Below are 17,584 nucleotides of genomic sequence, written 5' to 3' on the forward strand. Positions count from 1 at the left end.
GCAGAGGCCGCCGTGGCACAACGCACAGGAAAAAGCAATCACTCCGAAAGGGGAGAAGGGCGTATGTAGGAGACTTTTTACAATTTCTGCATTTGTAGAGATTACCGAAGAAACTGAAATGCTCTTAGAACACACAATTAAAGCAGGCAGGGAACAGTCTCAGTGAGCTTATAAACGTTAACCAGTAATAACCGCACTGACGGTCACAGCTCAGCCATCAGTAGACACTTTAAATACGAGCTTTATTTTAAATTTAAAGAACAACTGATGATAAGTATTTTTTGTAACTTAAATCAACATTTAAAACACAGCTTAGGAATGTTTAGCAATAATTCTTTTTTTTTAAGATTTTATTTATATTTTAGAGAGGGTAAGGGAGAAAGAAAGAGAGGGAAACACTGATGTGTGGTTGCCTCTCACGTGCCCCCTACTGGAGACCTGGACCACAACCCCGGTATGTGCCCTGACTGGGAATCAAACCTGTGACCCTTTGGATTGCAAGCTGGTGTTCAGTCCACTGAGTCACACCAGCCAGGGCTTAAACAACAATTCTTAGTTCAAAATAAGGACACTCATCCTGGTGTGGGCTAATATGAACTTTATTTCAATCTACTAGTTTATATAAGCTTAACCATTTAATCCTTCCTAAAATTCAATGGTTATAATTCAGCTTCATAAGGTTAAACCAGTAAAACCAGTCTCCTATATAGCTTTTTAAACATAATACATATACACCAGCTAGAAAACTATAAAAACGTACACAGATCATACAGGGCTTGATTAGCAGGCTGCCTATATACAGACAGGCGCACGCGCGTCTGCAGAAAGCTCACAAACGCGCCGCACCCAGTGTCAATGCCATTCTCTGACGCCGCAAACTGCACGGTTATAAATGTCACGCCACTATGTATGGACTGAGAAATATACATATTAAAAAAAATAAAACTCCTTGAAGACAGGGGAGTGCAATGTGCCTGCATTGAGAGCAGAAACGCGGAGGTTTCTGTACGGGACGTTGCCGGGCGACCTGTCCCCTAGCGACCTGTCCCCAGGCGGCCCCCAGGCCCCGCAGAGAGCAGCCGCCGCCCTCAGAAGGACAGGATGGTCTTGTTGATGATTTCCACGGACTCCTGGATCTCGTCCTCCTTGATCACGAGCGGCGGGGCCAGCCTGATGATGTCGCCGTGCGTGGGCTTGGCCAGAAGCCCGTTGTCTCGAAGTCGCAGGCACACCTTCCAGGCATCGTAGTCTGAGGAGAAACAGTCAGACACGCCTGCTGATCAGAGACGACATTTCGACACCACCCCCCACCCGCAGGCAGAGCAGACCCACCCGGCGGAATTCCCACTCCCACTCCAGGAAGGCAGCTCGGCGCCACGAGCTTGCTTTGTTCTAGTCTTAAAAAGGAAGTTACTTGTCAGCAAGTACATAACTAGGTTTGAATGGTATCATCAGACATACGGTTTTTGTTAAGTTTTTCATAAAAGAAAAAGCAAAAAAAACGTATGCGCTAAGACTGCCATACTAACTACAGGAGGACCCAAAGCAAAAAGAATCTGGGTATCACAGATAACAAACTGGCTGGAAACGAGCAATACCCGAAACCCAGCGAACGCCGCACACCCCCGCACCGACCTGCTTCCTGACCCGCAGGGCCGACCCGCGTCGGGGGGGGGCGCGCTCCCAGCCCCTGGCATGCTGCGGCCCCTCCGTGCCTGGGTCCCCGACCCACCGAGTCAGAGCTTCCAGCTGGAGTCACTGTCCTGAAAGCCCCCCAGGTGTTTCCGAATCACCGCTCTGAACCCCGGGTACCACGACACACTCCCGCAGGGAACCCCAAAGGGTTACAAGTGAGACGCTAAAACACCCGACGGTTAGCCAACCAAGTGGCCGCTCAGGGTGTTTCCAGCACCATCCTCGCCATTCATGCCATCATCGGCGCTGTCCCTACCGCTCCGCTGACCCCCAAGTTTCAAAGTGAGTGAGGACAAGGGAGCAGAGAGGACGAGCGCGTGGGAGTGCTCTGTGCAGACTCACTAACAGAAGTAACTGTGGGTCTCCGAGTGCCCGGTAACCAACCCAGGGCAGAATGACAAACGTCTGAGATGCACAAGACCAGGGCAAATGATTCCCACGTGCCTTCCCGCAGGAAGAGACCCGCATTTTTTAAGACTGGTAGACAAATCAATGACCCTGAGCCTGAAAGAGCCAACCGGGTCAGAGGTTGGCCAGCCACGGGTGTCAGAGGGACCCAGTAACTAGACAAGATGCCAGGCGCGTCCGAGGCCTTCCTACACAAGTGACACCCTGAGAGGACGTGTGTCTCCGCACCTTTGGTGGCCCGGATGACGATGGCGTTCAGCAGGCCCTTGCCGCGCACCGCGGTGACGATGTCGGACGGCAGCTTCATCAGCTCGTTTCTCAGGATGGCGCCCATTCTGTCTGCATTTTCAGCAAGGTTTTCTTCTTCCAAAACCTACGTTTGGAAAGAGACCGCACAGATGTCACACCCGCCTTTCCTTCTACGTTGTTCTTTGGAGGGAGGTGTGGAAGGTACACAGAGGAAGAGCCTGACTGAAGACTTGAACTTCCATGTCAATTTTTCAAAGCCTGTACCAGTTTAAATTTTTTAAAGGTTTTATTTCTTTATTTTTTAGAGAGGGAAGGGAGAAAGAGAAGGAGAGAAACATCAATGTGGGGTTGCCTCTCACACACCCCCTACAGGGCCCTGGCCTGCAACCCAGGCATGTGCCCTGACTGGGAATCGAACCAGCAACCCTTTGGTTTGCAGGCTGGCTCTCAATCCACTGAGACACACCAGCCAGGGCTAATTTCTAATTAAACACATACTAGCTCAGACAGAACCTTGCTCGGTCACAAACCCATCACAAATCTGCCTTGATGGCAAAATAAGACTTAAAACTTGTTAAAGGCAACTAATATATTCTTTTCTTTTTTTAATTTAAAAAAAATTTATTTCTTTTTAGAGAGATGGGAAGAAAGGGAGAGGAAGAGAAATATTGATGATGGGCAAGAGAGGACCTGGCCCACAGCCCAGGCATGTGCCCTGACCATGAATCAAACCAGCGACCCTTTGGTTCACAGGATGACATTTGATCCACTGAGCCACACCAGCCAGGGTGGATATATTCTTATTAGTTGAATAAATCAGTGGATTAAATATAGTTTCATTTTTAACTGTAACAGTTTTTTTTCCCTTAAAAGGCCATCCTTACAAATTACACAAATGTATGCCGTTGGTAGGCACTTAAGTACTAAACCTGAAAGTGTTCAAATGCATACACAGAAAACACCCCGTGTGCTAAGGTCGAGGCCTGGTGGCCAGACCTGGTCACAGAGAGAGCCCTGGGCGGCCCCCCAGTGCTGACAGGACCAGAGCCTCTGGGAACTGCAGACCCTAAATGCCCACGGAGGACCCCCATCTTCTACATCAAGGCTAAATGGCTTTTTGAAAAGGCCATGCTTCTGAAGCCATCCCTCTGCTCCTCGTGTTCTATGACACTGGCCAACCTCACGGCCTCTCTCCGCACACCCAGGGTTCGAACTTCCCAGTCACTTCCGCACCACACGCGGAATGAGCGCCACCCGGCTGCGCCAGTCTTACCTCGAGGGCCGCAATGGCCACTCGGCAGCCCAGAGGGTTGCCCCCGTACGTTGACCCGTGCTCCCCGGGCTTGATGGTCAGCATGATGTCATCGTCACACAGGACTGCAGACACCTGAAAGACAGCGGTCAGGGCTCGGCAGACCACTTCCCAGCAGAGCTGTTCTGACTCTCAGCACACCAGGGACACAAAGACGCACAAAACTGATGGTAACTTGGACATAAAGCTTCAACAAACAAGAGCCGCACAGGGGCCTCCTTTGCTGCCAGGGGCGAGCTGGGGGATGACCCCGCACTTCACCCCGAGCATCACAGGCCCACTGTGACCGCACGGCGCAGCCGCACTCTGGAGCCAAGACACAGCTGCTCCTGTGGTAACACAAGTAACTGCTTCGAAACCGACATTCTGCACTGTCCCTCTGAGCCCTCTAACCCACACGGGTGGGTGGCTCAGGGGCGTGCCCGAGAACGCAGCTACGACAAAACACGACGTCTTCCTGACCTCTGCGTGAACCCATCACGGCTCCAAACCCTTAGTAACTCCGTGCTTCTGAACCATGGGGAAGAGCAGAGGGGTCCACAGGAATACTTCCGGGGTGAAACGCTTCCATCCAAAGCAAACCTGGCAGCAAATTCCAAGGCACACCCAACTCTCCAGTTAAAAGTGACTAAGGGGCCGCCCTACGGAGCTCTGACGTGTCGTGACACATTTCCCGGGGACCTACAGCTGCTAAGACCAAGCTGTAAGAACAGTGCCGTCATCACAGTCGGCTGACGTGGAACACATCTTAGGGACGCATTCCGTGGACGCAGGGAATAGAAAGAGGGTTAGCGTCAAACTCACAGGGTACAAGCCTCCAGAAAGTGCCTTTCCGAGCAGGACCAGATCAGGTCTGACTTTCTCATGGTCGACGGCCAGCCACCGGCCAGTTCTGGCCAGTCCTGTCTGTATTTCGTCAGCGATAAACAGAACCTGATGGAGAGCAACGTAACAGCAGTCAGCACCAATTTCACTCCCACGGGGAAATGGCCGTCTGTACTCCTCCCATCCCCCACACAAACGTGACCTCTGCCATTCCCTCAGACTTGTGAACACAGTTTAATCGCCCATGTCTGTAGTGCCCTGGGACAACCCTGTTAGACACACCATGTCCCCGGGTCAGGCCACTCTCCCCGGAGGCCCACTCTGCTCAGTCCTACACAGTGGAAAGGCACCAACGCCAAGTGAGGGCTCTCTCGGGGTTTCTGAATTGACCCGCTCTCCGGAAATAAATTAATTCACTTGCTCACTCCACGATCATTACTAACCCTTTACTGATTAAATATGTACCAGCGTGGTGGGAAGAGGGGAGAATTCAAAAGCTGGCGCAGAGGACAAGGGCTGGGGAGGAATCAGAACAGGCAGCTGCAGAGCCCTAGAAAGGGCTGACACACTGAGAGCGATGTCTCCCCCTAGTGGAGAGCTTGGGTCATCGTTGCATGTGTCCCACCAGCCAAACCCTAAGAGATGCTGCGGGCAGTTGGAGAACAGGGGCTGCGGACCTGGTGCCGCGTGCAGAGTTCCCGCACGCCCATCAGGTAGCCCGCTTCCGGAACAATAACGCCCGCTTCACCCTGAATCGGCTCTACCATGAACCCGGCGACGTTTGGATCCTGAAGAGCACGCTACAAAAAAAAAAAAAAGAATACATTTCAGTCACTTCCTTTCAAACCTGTTTGGATTATCTGAAGTCACAGTGCACGTACAGAATTTCCTGTTGAGAATAAATATAACATTTCTGACTGACATTCAACTACCAAAAACTCTAAACACTTCAGCTTTAAGGTACTCTATCCTACATTTTCTAACATATAGGAAAGTATACTGGAACCCAAAATTAGAGAAAATGGCCTTTGCAGAAGCCGTTTTAGGTGAATCTTTATTTTTACAAGTTCTCCACTCTTAATTTTCAAAAGCTCGCTGAAAACTTAGTCATTTACCTAGTAATTATACAGATACTCTCCGAGTCAATGCTTACACAGGACACAAATTTAAAGTGTCAGCAGGGTGTTGGGGTGAGACCACAGACCTCGGTTCCCACGCTGGACACTAACTAACCGTTGCAGAAACCAGTCTGATACCTTGGCCTACCTTATATAAGACAGGTTTTCATTAGTCACACCTATGTTTAATTCATACATTCTACAAATTTAAGTCCCACTGACTATGAGCTAAAGCACGCAACACCAGCGACATACCTCAAGAGCTGGCAGGTCATTGTACGGAATAATTTCGAAACCTGGCATAAATGGCCCAAACCCATCGTAACTGCTTGGGTCTGTGGAACTAGAGATCGCAGACATAGTTCTACCCCAGAAGTTTCCAGCTAGAAAGGAGAAATACACAGTATTTATGTCAAACAAACACCCAAATTTAAAAAGCACGGTCCCCCCAAAATACCTTAGGAAAGTTTGAGTTTTGAAAAACCAAGGTTTTGCCCTAAATGGTGTGGCTCAGTGCCATGAGTGCCTGCCTGCAAACTAAAAGGTCACTGGTTCGATTCCCAGTCAGGGCACATGCCTGGGTTGAGGGCCAGGTCACCCGCAGGGGACCCAAGAGAGGCCTGGGTCAATGTGTGGAGAGAAACACCACACACTGATGTTTCTCTCCCTCTCTTCGTCTCTAAAAATAAATAAATGAAGACTTCTGCCAAGATGGAGGCATAGGTGGAAACACTGTTCCTTCTCGCACAACCAAGTCTAAAAACAACAAAGTTTTAGCAACAAAAACTGCAGCCAAACCACAAAAAATTGAACAATACAAGAGTCCGACAACAACGAACCATTCAGCCAGACCCATAAGAGAGGCAGAGCCAGCAGCGGAGCAGGTCAGGCAAAAAAAATCCCCCAACCCAGGCGCGCAGGCAGCCATGGGCGGATCCCAGGTGTGGGGTAGCAATGGGAGGACCCAGTCAGGGTGCAAGGCAGCAGGCTGACCGAGATCACACATTAGGGCGCAGATAAACCAGCAAAGGAGCAAGCACTGAGACAGACTATGCAGGCCCCAGGGGCGGGAAGGAGCAGAGGGGACCACCATTGTCCCTCTCTGACCCCGCCCCCACATGCAGCGTCACAAACCAGCGACCTGGGTGGCCTCACCCTGGTGAACACCTAAGGCTCCCCTCCTCATACGTAACAGGCACAAACAGATCAAAACATGGCTCAAGAAGAACTCAGAGCCCCAGAGCCGATAAATCTAAGCGAACAAGAAATTGCCAACCTATCAGAGGCACAGTTCAAAACACTGGTGATCAGGATACTACTCACAGAACTGGTTGATTTTAGCCACAAATTAGAGGAACAAATGAAGGCTAAACTAATTGAAATGAAGGGAAATGCACAGGAAACCAATACTGATGAAAAGGAAACTGGGACTCAAATCAAGGAAGTAGACCAGAAGGAAGAAAAAAATGACCAAACAAAAAAATATGAAGAAACAAGAATTCAAAAAAATGCGGAGAGGCTTAGGAACCTTCAGGACATCTTTAAACGCTCCAACATCCAAATTATAGGGGTACCAGAAGGGGGAAAGGCACAGCCAGGAGTGGAAAACTTATTTGAACAAATAATAAAAGAGAACTTCCCCATTCTGGCAAAGGAAATAGACTTCCAGGAAATCCAGGAAGCTCAGAGAGTCCCAAAGAAGTTGGACCCAAAAAGGAACACACCAAGACAAATCATAATTACATTACCCAAGATTAAAATGAAGGGGAGAATTCTAGAAGCAGCAAGAGATAAGAGGACAGTCACCTACAAAGGAGTTCCCATAAGACTGTCAACTGATTTCTCAAAAGAGACCTTACAGGCAAGAAGGGGCTGGAAAGAAGTATTCCAAGTCATGAAATCCAAAGACCTACAACCAAGATTGCTCTATCCAGCAAAGCTTTCATTTAGAATGGAAGGACAGATAAAGTGCTCCTCAGATAGGATCAAGTTCAAGGAGTTCATCATCACCAACCTCTTATTATATGAAATATTAAAGGGACTTATCTAAGAAAAAGAAGATAAAAAATATGAACAGTGAAAGGACAGCAAACTCACAGTTATTAACAATTTCACCTAAAACAAAAGCAAACTAAGAGGACAGCTAGATCAGGAGCGGAAACATAGAAATGAAGATCACATGAAGGGTTAGCAACAGGGGAGTGGGAGGAGGAGAAGGGGGGAGAAGGTACAGAAAATAAGTAGCATAGAACATAGATAGAAAATAGACAGGGGGGAGGGCAAGAATAGTAGGGGAAATATAGAATCTAAAGAACTTGAGACACATGGTCATAAACTAAAGGGGGGAGGGATGATGGGGGAGGGGTGTGCAGGGTGGAGGGGAATGAAGGGGGGAACTAGGACAACTGTAATGGCATAATCAATAAAATATATTTAAAAAAATAAAATAAAATAATAAAAATAAAAATAAATAAATGAAATCTTTAAAACAGAAAAGGAAACCCAAAGGTTTGCTTTAAAAAGAGTTTCCAGTGAGCTTCCCTTGGTTACAAGTCTGATGTCAAACACCACGGGTCCCAAGACCACCAAGCTCTGGCCCTGCAGCCACCACCTCAGGCACCGATCTTCTGAACTCTCAGCTGGAACACAGACCCCCGAGGACAGACAGCTGTCCCTCTTCTCACCGTCCCAAACCCTAACCAGAGACACGCAATGCCTGTTTTTCTAGAGACAGCGCACCCACAGAAGTGAAGTAAAAAGAACACCCCTTCATAGAGAATTAGCAATTTTCCTTTAAAAAACTCCGCTTGTATGGGCTAACTAGTCTACAGGACGAATTTTACATTTCCTCTGGGGAAAATGTCTTCAGACAATCCAAACACTTTCAGCTTTGCCATCCTGGGAATTGTAATCTCCTGTGTGCAATGACAGACCTCCGCCTTTGTACACAAACACATTTTACCCACTGACTCACTCATTTCATTAGTGACCCTGACTGAGGACCTGCTCCAAGAGGGCACCGTGCCCTTGGAGATGGAAAGATAGAATGGTGACCGGGATTGACAAGTGCCCAGGGAGAAACACTGTCACACAGAGCAAATGCGTGCGGTCATTTCCACTGGGCTAAATTCAAAAAGGGAAGAACAACAATGAAGAATAAGAGAGACTTGCAGGTTCTCCTACTTTTTTTTTTTAATTCTCTTCCCACCACCGACTCGATTAACCCACTACTGAATCACTGCTTCATAGCATCTCTAAACACCACTCCTGCAAAGTGTCTCACCTATGAGTAACCCGCACTTCACCGGTCCACAAGCAGCACACACTGACTCTGACCAGGCTTGTATAGAGAAATGCGCGCACCGGACTAAGTCCCTTTGCTGTTTCCGTCCAGCCTCAGGAGCCTCATCCTTCGGCCGTACCCTGCAGTGTCAAGGACTGACCGCTAGGGGCAGCCTTCGGTCTCCAGGTGAAAACAGCTTTGCTAATGTAAGAGACAGAACACGGGTGGTAAGAATAAAAATCACCAGAAAGGCCATTTTTGGTAGGAAGAGACAGTTATGTTGTCCTACAACTAAGGCGCAAGGTTCCAAAATGGCAGGTCACAGAGCTGGGCAAAGATCTCTCCTTTCTCTGTAGTAATCTGTTACCATGTGCAGTGATAAGTTTATCCATGTTCTGTTTTTAGAAATTAAAATCAAAGCTTTGTAAAATGTCACAGTCTATCAAGGAACCTCGCTATTAAGATGCCCAAAGTCAGCTTGCATCACCGCAAGTAACGGCTGTGTCTCCCCAACCAGTGTTCAGGTCGCCCTCTGAACCCCTCCCTGCAGTGCACCCAGTGACTCCAGCCCCCTCCCCCCACTACTTCTAGGGGCCTCATACGACAGCACATGAAATATTAAGACTCACACTTCACATCATGCCTGGGAGATGGCCCCACTGGAACAAAACCAAGCTCAACAACCTAACAAAGACGCTCTACCAACAGTCCATCTAAGTAACAAAAATCTGCTGCAAAAACAGATAAGCAGATGAGAAGTAAATCACAGTCACTCATTTTAGAGGAGGGAGTAGGAAGTTATTTAAAAAAGAAAAATCTCATACACGAATATTTAGAAATAAACCTAAGAAAAGAAACTCTCCATTTTTATAAAACAATGAACAAATAAATAATGTCATGTATGAAGCAAACACACAGGAAGTATTTCATCAGTAAATTAAAATGGTAAGCGACACTGTGTGTCTAAATCACAGTGTCGGACGTCACATACCTGCAAAGATGATCTTCGCCTTGTACTTCGGAATGCCCTTGACGCTGTACCCCCACCTCCGAGCGAGTTTGCATGCAGTCTCCCCGGCCTCCACGCCTGACGGGACAGAAAATGTCTCCGTTTCTGACGATGTTTTAAATTACCAACAAACAATAAAGCTACCTCCTTGGCTCATAAAAGAAAACGAAATGTTTTACCCGTATTCATCGGGAGAACTTTGTGGTAATTGAACAGTTTCGTCACGTACTCTTCGTATTCACCAAGGACGGTGTTGTAGAAAGCCCTGGACGTCAGGGTCAGCTTGTCGGCTTGGTCCTTCAGCGCGTCCACAATCTTTGGGTGGCAGTGGCCCTGGTTGACAGCGCTGTACGCGCTCAGGAAGTCGAAGTATTTCCTGCCTTCTACGTCCCACACATAAATACCTAAAACACGCGAGGAAAGATAACTGCAGAAAATCACAAAGTCCGGGATATGCTGAAAAGTAACTTCAGGAAATCACAAAATCACATCAAGTTCAAAAAGACTGCTAGCACTGTGGGTAAGGCATGTTTGAGTTTAAGCAGAATAAACTCTGGTTTATGAAAAATTATTTTATCTGCCCAGCTTCAAACTAACATTTAACAGTATAACATAAAAAAGTTAGAACTTAAAGGGAGGAATTATACATAACATAAAAATCATGATTAAGCCCTGGCTAGTGTAGCTCAGTGGATTGAGCGCGGGCCTGTGAACCACACAATCACGGTTCGATTCCCAGTCAGGGCACATGCCTGGGTTGCAGACCAGTTCCCAGCAGGGGGCGCACGAGAGGCAACCATACATTGATGCTTCTCTCCTTCTCTCCTTCCCTTCCTCTTTAAAAATTAATTAATTAATTAATTAAATCTTTTTTTAAAATGTGTTTAAAAAAAATCATTAGTTAACTGTAACAACCAACAAAATAGGAAAAAGTACTTCTGTCATGTATCTTATCAGGTTCTAGTAGCCAGCACTCCTACGACTCAAGGAAAAGACACAACCAATTAAAATGGGCAACGAACGTGAGTTCGCATTTCTCCAAAGAGGAGACGACATACAAAGGGAACATACGAATGACCGATGAGCCCGTATGAAGATGCTCAACATCACAAGTCCTTGGAGAAATGAAAGTCGAAACCACAATAGCATCGCACACCCAGTGTGATGATTCCAAATTTTTTTAAAGAAAGAAGAACAAATGTTGGCAATGTAGAGAAACTGGAATTCTCTTATTAAATGGTGCAGCAGCTATGGAAACAGTTTGCTTTAAGTCTAAAATTACGCCAAGATAGAAGTTCAAGGGGAAAATGGGAGCAGTATCACAGTGCTTCACTTAAGCATGTTACATCTCTCACGACAAACACGGACTGAGCTCGCCTCCGCCCTCCCCACGGCACCTGACTCAGCCGACGCTCAGACGCTCAGTAACTGCTGAGTCGCTGTATCGCAATATAGAAATTAAAGGCCTCTGGAGAAATGCGTACTGAGAAAATAACTGGGTTGGCCAAAAATGTTCCTTTGGTTTCTTCCATAAGATGGCTGTAGTTGTACTTAATCGTCTTGAACTTCATTCGAAACAATGTTGGTACAATGCGTGTGACAGCCGTCCTATCGGCGTGCATTAAAAAAAAATCTTGTCAAAATTGGTGAATTTTTGTGTGGCCATTTGAATATTGAAGAGGGAAGAAAACGCAGTATTTTTGGCATATTATGCTTTAATTTTTTAAGAAAGGTAAAAATACAACTGAAATGCTCAAAAAGATTTGTGCCGTGTGTGGAGAAGGTGCTGTGACTGATCGAACTTGTCAGAAGTGAAGTTCGTGCTGGAGATTCCTCGCTGGACGATGCTCCACGGTCGGGTGGACCAGTGGGAGTTGACAGCGATCCAATCCAGACATTAATTGGAAACAGTCAATGTTACACCACATGGGAGATAGCCGACATACTGAAAATAGCCAAATCAATAAAGTTACTGGTGAAAATGAAAAATGTGTCTTTTATTTTAAGGAAAAACCATACGGCCTTTCTTGGCCAACCCAATATAAAAGCAATTTTTATCAAAGGTTTTGCAGCAAAAAAGGAGGGATCTTGGATAACTCGAAATGTACCTTTCCCTCTCTCCAGGGCCACAGGTAAGGGATGGTAGTTGTGCGCGCCATACTTAGATTCCCGTTCAAACACGTAATCGGAGGACGGAGGGGGGCCTTGGACTGTTTTCTTCGTAGCAACCGATGTAACAGAAGCCGCTGATGAATGAACCCCCCGACAAAGCACCCCGACAGTCTGGAAACGGGCCAGTTTGGAGAACATGGCGTCCTTCAAGCAGGAATGTCACGGATCTGTCTGAAGGAAAGAGAAGGCGTCGAGACGGAGTCGGTGGGTGTGGACTCATTAAAGTACTACTGAGCTTTTGCCATGGTCCACCAAGAAATCAAGAACGTGAGGACTAAAACCTCCGGGAAACCTGGAGACAAACAAGGGGAACGAGTATACAAATATTTATGGTAAAGCCTAGCAAGAGCTCCAGCGGTGCAGTCTCCAGGCTATAGCCCAAGAGAAAGAGGAGAATGATTGGTTGGGGGGTAGGGAGGTCAGGGGCTTTGCTTCTCAAGTGCACCCCTCCATACCACCTGATGATTTTGTAATAAACACACACACACATACACTTGTTTTTAAGTTGTCTTAAAAACTAAGACAGTGCTGAGAGCACATCAAGGTCAAGGCCCTCGCTCTGGGGGGCCAGGCAAGGCTGAACTGCAGCCGGGTTAAAGGTTGGTTTCTGACCTTGGGTGGAGCAGCCCTTCAAAGGCACTTACACGTGGGGGCACCATCGCCCAGCACTCGGTGAGCTGCCAAGTCAGCAACACTCAAGGCTCGGAGCTCAGCTCACCCCACTCTGAGTTCACACGGTAAACCCAGCGTGTCAGGGAAGGAGCAAGTACCCAACACAATACAGCGCTTGGTTGCCACACTCACCGAATACCCTTCCCACGGTTCAGACGGGAAGACGATGGTTAGCCTGAGGTCCAGGGATGGTCTTCAGGGTCCAGTAAGTCCTGAAATAAAATGCAGAGCTGTATGCATGACGGAGAAGGGCCCTAAGATTTTATCTTGGAGAAGGACGTGTCAACAACAAGTTATATCAGAGATGTCAGACTGGACACAGCTGCTAGCAAAAATGTCTAGCTGCCCAAGACAGAACCTCCCCAAAGACTACTGCTAAGTCTGAAACACGGATTTTAACTTTTTATTTCTCTGGCTCTTTCTGCTCTACTCAGTAAGAATTCATGCTTTATTGGACCACCTAAAAAAATAAGTACATTAATTTTTGCATTTGGCGAATTAGTAATAAAAGACAGCACCTCTCAAGGGTGCTAAGGGTTAAAAGTAACCTTGCCCAAACTTTTGTCACAGGTCTTAACACTTCAGGACATTTGACTTCATGCCTAACCCCTTATTAGATCCTTATTAGAATCCTACAAGGCTCTTTTTTTTTTTTTTTTAATTTACTTCTAGAGAGTAAGGAAGGGAGGGAGAAAGAGAAAGAAACCTGATGCATTGACCGGCTGCCTCTCGCATGCCCACAACCCAGGCATGTGTTCTGACTAGGAATCGAACCTATGACCTTTTGGTTCACAGGCCAGAGCTCAATCCACTGAGCCACAGCAACCAGGATGCTACTAAGCTGCTTCAAAGGACAATAACTATGTCTTAAAATTCCCTTTGCATCCAGAACCTAGTGCTGGTATGGGATCCTGTTGGCTTTCCTTGTCTGCCCATGAATGAGACACATGCAGACGCAGGACTCCTGAAGGAGTCCCATCGGCAACAGGGGTGAGGAAGGCCCTCAGGAGACACAAACTGCCCTGTGTGGTAACTCGGGTGGTTGGAGCGTCATCCCACAGATCACAATTCCCGGTCAGGGCACATGCCTGGGCTGCAGGTACCATCCCAGGCTGGGGCACTTACAAAGTAGCCAACTGATGTTTCTCTCTCATCAGAGGTTCTCTCTCTCTCTCTCCCTCCCCCTAAAATCAGTAAATATGTCTTCCAGTGAGGATTAAAAAAAAGAAGAAAAACCACCCATCCCTAACCAAGTTGGATCTAGCTCTAAAAGGATATTAGATACAAAGTAACTAGTCTTTCTATCCAGAGTTCACTTCACTAGATTCAATGACCTTCATGAGTCAAGATCAAGTGTACCAGTGTGAACATTCCAGGGCATTATCATGCATTTAACCAAAGCCCACACTCAGGTCCTGGGGAAAAGAAATTTCTTTTGACAGCAAAAATTTTAACACCAAATGTTTTCAGTAACCCACATAATTAACAAACAAAGTCCTTCCTCAAGCTACTATTTACTCCCTCCTAGCTAACCCATCCTACTTACATTAGAACAAACCTGAAATAGAATTTCCATAAAAGGCTGCATTTTGAAGAGTTCATTTAGCAAACACTGTGAAATACTATTTTTTTAATTCACTCAAAGAAAAATCAGAGTAAACTCATCAAAAGAACACTAAAAATAATTCACTTGAGTAAATTTGGTTTTACTATATTTGTCAAATATTTACTTTTCTTGAGGTAACCATTTACAACAAACACAGTCTTTTTAAAAGTCCTGCCAACAAAAGTGTCTTATCTTTTTTTTTATGTAATTTGGCTAAAATTCCACCGAAGTTCGTCACAGCAAACACCTTGGGCACTACAATGGGAAAAGACCGGTCCCCACTGCACGGCCCCTGCCACCTGTCCCCAAGCACCGGTCAGCTCCGCTCAGCAGGGCTTTCAAATGTATGAGACTGAGCCCACCCTCAAAACTCAGGCAAAGCCATAAAATATGTACACAAGTACCTGTGATAAAGGCAGAGTTTGAGAGAAAATTCAATGAAATCTGAGGGGAGAAAAAATGCCTTTTAAGAATTTTTACTACATAGCCCTGACTGGTGTGGCTCAGTAGATTGAGTGCTGGCCGGTGAACCAAAGAGTTGCCGGTTGGATTCCCAGTCAGGCCAGGTCCTCAGTATGGAGCATGTGAGAGGCAACTATGCATTGATGTTTTTTTCCCTCTCTCTCCCTCCCTTCCCCTCTCTCTAAAAATAAAAATATAATTTAAAAAAAAGAATTTTTAATATGTAAAGGTTAATGGATTGGGGGGAAGGCTGTAAAATTAATTTCAAACACCATGAAAAAATGCAAATCCAAAACAACACATTTTTAAATTTAAGCCTTGTTTTTATCAAAACAATTCTTCTTGCTCTGGCTGATGTGGCTCAGTGCATTGAGCATGGGCTGTGAACCAAAGGGTCCCTGGTTTGATTCCCAATCTAGGGCACATGCCTGGGTTTGCGGGCCAGGTCCCCAGTGGGGGCAGCATGCAAGAGGCAATCACACATCGATATTTCTTTCCTTCTCTTTCTCCTTCCCTCCCCGCCTCTAAAATAAATAAAATCTTTAAAAAAAAAAAAAAACATTCTTCTTGCATGCTTGGATCTCTTTCAGAGTCAGGAACTAGATTCTGTGAAGAAACCAGAATACTCTAATGAAAGAAGTCTTTCATTCCTTTCCTGTTATTTCAAATGAACTAAGGAATTTGGATCACACACCTAAGAACAGCTCCAGGCTCCCACTGTGTGAACTAGTTTGCCTACAGAAACTCTTACAAACCCCGGAGAAACCGGAGATTAGTAATTTCTTCAAGTAAAGCCACTCCATTGCCAAGTCACTCCTCCTTAACCCCCCAACTTACCACAACTTATCAAACAGGCAAAACTGCACCCTAAGAAAATTAAGAGAGCCCCGGCTGATGCGGCTCAGTGGAGTAAAAGCTCCGGCCTGTGGACTAGAAGGTTGCTGGTTCGATTCCCTGTCAAGCACGTGCCTGGGTTTCGGGCCAGGTCCCCAGTAGAGGACGCGCGAGAGGCAACCACACATTGATGTTTCCCTCTTTCTCCTCCAAAATAAATAATTTAAAAAAAAAAAAAAAGGTAAGAGATATAACGAGTGACAACGGGAGGAGACGGCAGGTCACTGAGCAGTGTCCCATCGAAGTCGGCCGGAAAGTGCTGATGCTCAGCACCCGTAGGAAAGGAATCCTAAGAATTCCGCCGTCAGGCTGGAAGCCCTGTCCGCCCCAGTCCCTCCACACCGCCTGATGAACCTGCACGTTTCTGACTCTAAGGTAGAGTAAGAAACCTTAATTTTTTATTCGGACAACGGCTGGAGGAGAAAAAGAGGAAGTTAGGGGGAGAGGCGTGATAAGCAGCTCGGCTACAGGGCCGAGAGCCTGCACCGGAGGTCTCCACCGGCGCCCCCGCCCCGTAACAAAAGCCACCGCCTACTGGGCAGTTCCGTCGCCCGCAGAAGGAACCCTCCAGGCCGACCTCAGGAACGCAGGCCCGCGGCGCCCGGAGCCCCCGCCCCACGCACCGGGGCCCGAACGCCTCTTTCCCCGAAACCCGGTGGCGCCCGAGTGGCTCGGAGCCAAGACGCAGACACCTTCGGGAGCGTGGGGCCAGCGGGCGGGGGACGCAGAGGGCCCGGGCTGCGCCCGCTCTGGAAGGACAAAGTGCCACATCCGCAGACTCTGCCCGCTGCTTCCCGCCCTCGGCCGCGGCTCCGGGCCCGGCGATGCGGTCCCCCGGCGGAAAGAGGCCCAGCGCGCCCCCTCCGGCGGCTCCCTCGGAGCCCGGCCCAGAGCCGCCCGCCGTCTCGTGGGGTACCCAGGCCCCCTTCCGAGCCCCGGCCCCGCCACACCCACGCGGATACCTGGCAGCACCTCTGAGACTTGCACGGGACGCGCGGCTTCTGCTGAACTGGAGCGGAGATGTGACGCGTCACGGAGCCTAATCTGAGGCTCCCGCCCCGCCCCCAAGGCTTCCTCGCCGCCCATTGGCTGATGTTCAGGGCTGGACCACTCGCCCCGCCCACCCCGCCCGCCCCCGCGCAGACGCGCGCGCTCTAGATCCTGCCAGGAACCACGGGTTCCAGCAGGGCTCGCGCATCCTGGGTCTAGCTGCCCTGGGCCAATCCCGGGTCCTTGCGCCTGGGCGCCCACCTGGCTGGTGCCTTTCGCTCGGCCTCTCGCAGCCCGCCCTTTGCTGTGGGGAAAACGGGGCCGGAGAAAATGAAACAGCGGTTGGACCTCCTCGGGCTTGGGGCGTTGCCTGAGCCCCCACATCGGGCCGGACCTCGAGGTCGACCCCCAGCCCTGCCCCCCACCCCCGGCCGGGCCAGTTCCTCGCCTCGCGGAGCCGCACCTGGGGCGCCAGTGTCAGCCCCACCCCAGACTGGGCTTCTCCCCCTTGCCCTTGAACCCTGGTGTTCTGTGGCGCTGCGGCGCTTCTGAACTCGCCCCCGGAAGCCCTCGCGGCAGCTGGAAAACACTGCCACCCCCACAATGCACTCACTGTGTGTGTGGCGCCCTCCACCCCGTTGACACGCAGGACAATCTCATGTTGAAATCGGAAGGGACTTGGACATCATTTAGTCTACACTATTTTGTTATGTATTGGGTACGAGACAGGGAGAGGGCAAGCGACTTATCCAGGATCATCCCCAAGGTGAGGGACAGCCCAGCCCTGTGTGCTTCCACACTTCTCGGACGGCAGTCGCAGACAGCTACGGGGACAGAGGACTGAACTCAGTACCATGTTCATTTAGACCCACGTGATTCGTCAGCGTCC

At 48.4% G+C, this 17,584-nt stretch overlaps 1 protein-coding gene across 3 annotated transcripts; it reads right to left on the reverse strand.

Moving 5' to 3' along the window:
- Positions 1–581: 581 nt before the first annotated feature.
- On the reverse strand, positions 582–16,754 carry OAT (ornithine aminotransferase). Of its 3 annotated transcripts, none has more exons than XM_037159157.2 (11): positions 16,678–16,754; positions 12,876–12,955; positions 12,008–12,242; positions 10,079–10,303; positions 9,882–9,977; positions 5,863–5,990; positions 5,167–5,289; positions 4,469–4,597; positions 3,626–3,739; positions 2,332–2,476; positions 582–1,249 (listed from the first exon to the last, which is right to left on the reverse strand). In XM_037159157.2, exons 3-11 carry the CDS (start codon positions 12,207–12,209, stop codon positions 1,089–1,091), a joined length of 1,323 nt encoding a protein of 440 aa, XP_037015052.2. In that variant the 5' UTR covers positions 12,210–12,242; positions 12,876–12,955; positions 16,678–16,754; the 3' UTR covers positions 582–1,088. The 3 variants fall into 3 exon arrangements, with proteins under 3 accessions (XP_037015052.2, XP_053524536.1, XP_037015051.2); XM_053668561.1 differs by having other exon boundaries at positions 12,008–12,238; positions 16,668–16,754; XM_037159156.2 differs by having other exon boundaries at positions 16,668–16,754.
- Between the last annotated feature and the right edge of the window lie 830 nt (positions 16,755–17,584).

This window comes from Artibeus jamaicensis, unplaced genomic scaffold, assembly GCF_021234435.1.
Source record: "Artibeus jamaicensis isolate MK-2021 breed Jamaican fruit bat unplaced genomic scaffold, CSHL_Jam_final contig_490, whole genome shotgun sequence".
Lineage (NCBI taxonomy): Eukaryota > Metazoa > Chordata > Mammalia > Chiroptera > Phyllostomidae > Artibeus > Artibeus jamaicensis.

Coding starts and splice junctions, on each gene's coding strand:
- OAT (XM_037159157.2), bottom strand. CDS start 12,209: ATGTTCTCCAAACTGGCCCGTTTCCAGACTGTCGGGGTGCTTTGTCGG. Junction 4,598..5,166: donor AACTCTGCACGCGGCACCAG/GTCCGCAGCCCC, acceptor GCTCTCCATCAG/GTTCTGTTTATCGCTGACGA. Junction 2,477..3,625: donor TGGCCATTGCGGCCCTCGAG/GTAAGACTGGCG, acceptor TTCCAAACGTAG/GTTTTGGAAGAAGAAAACCT.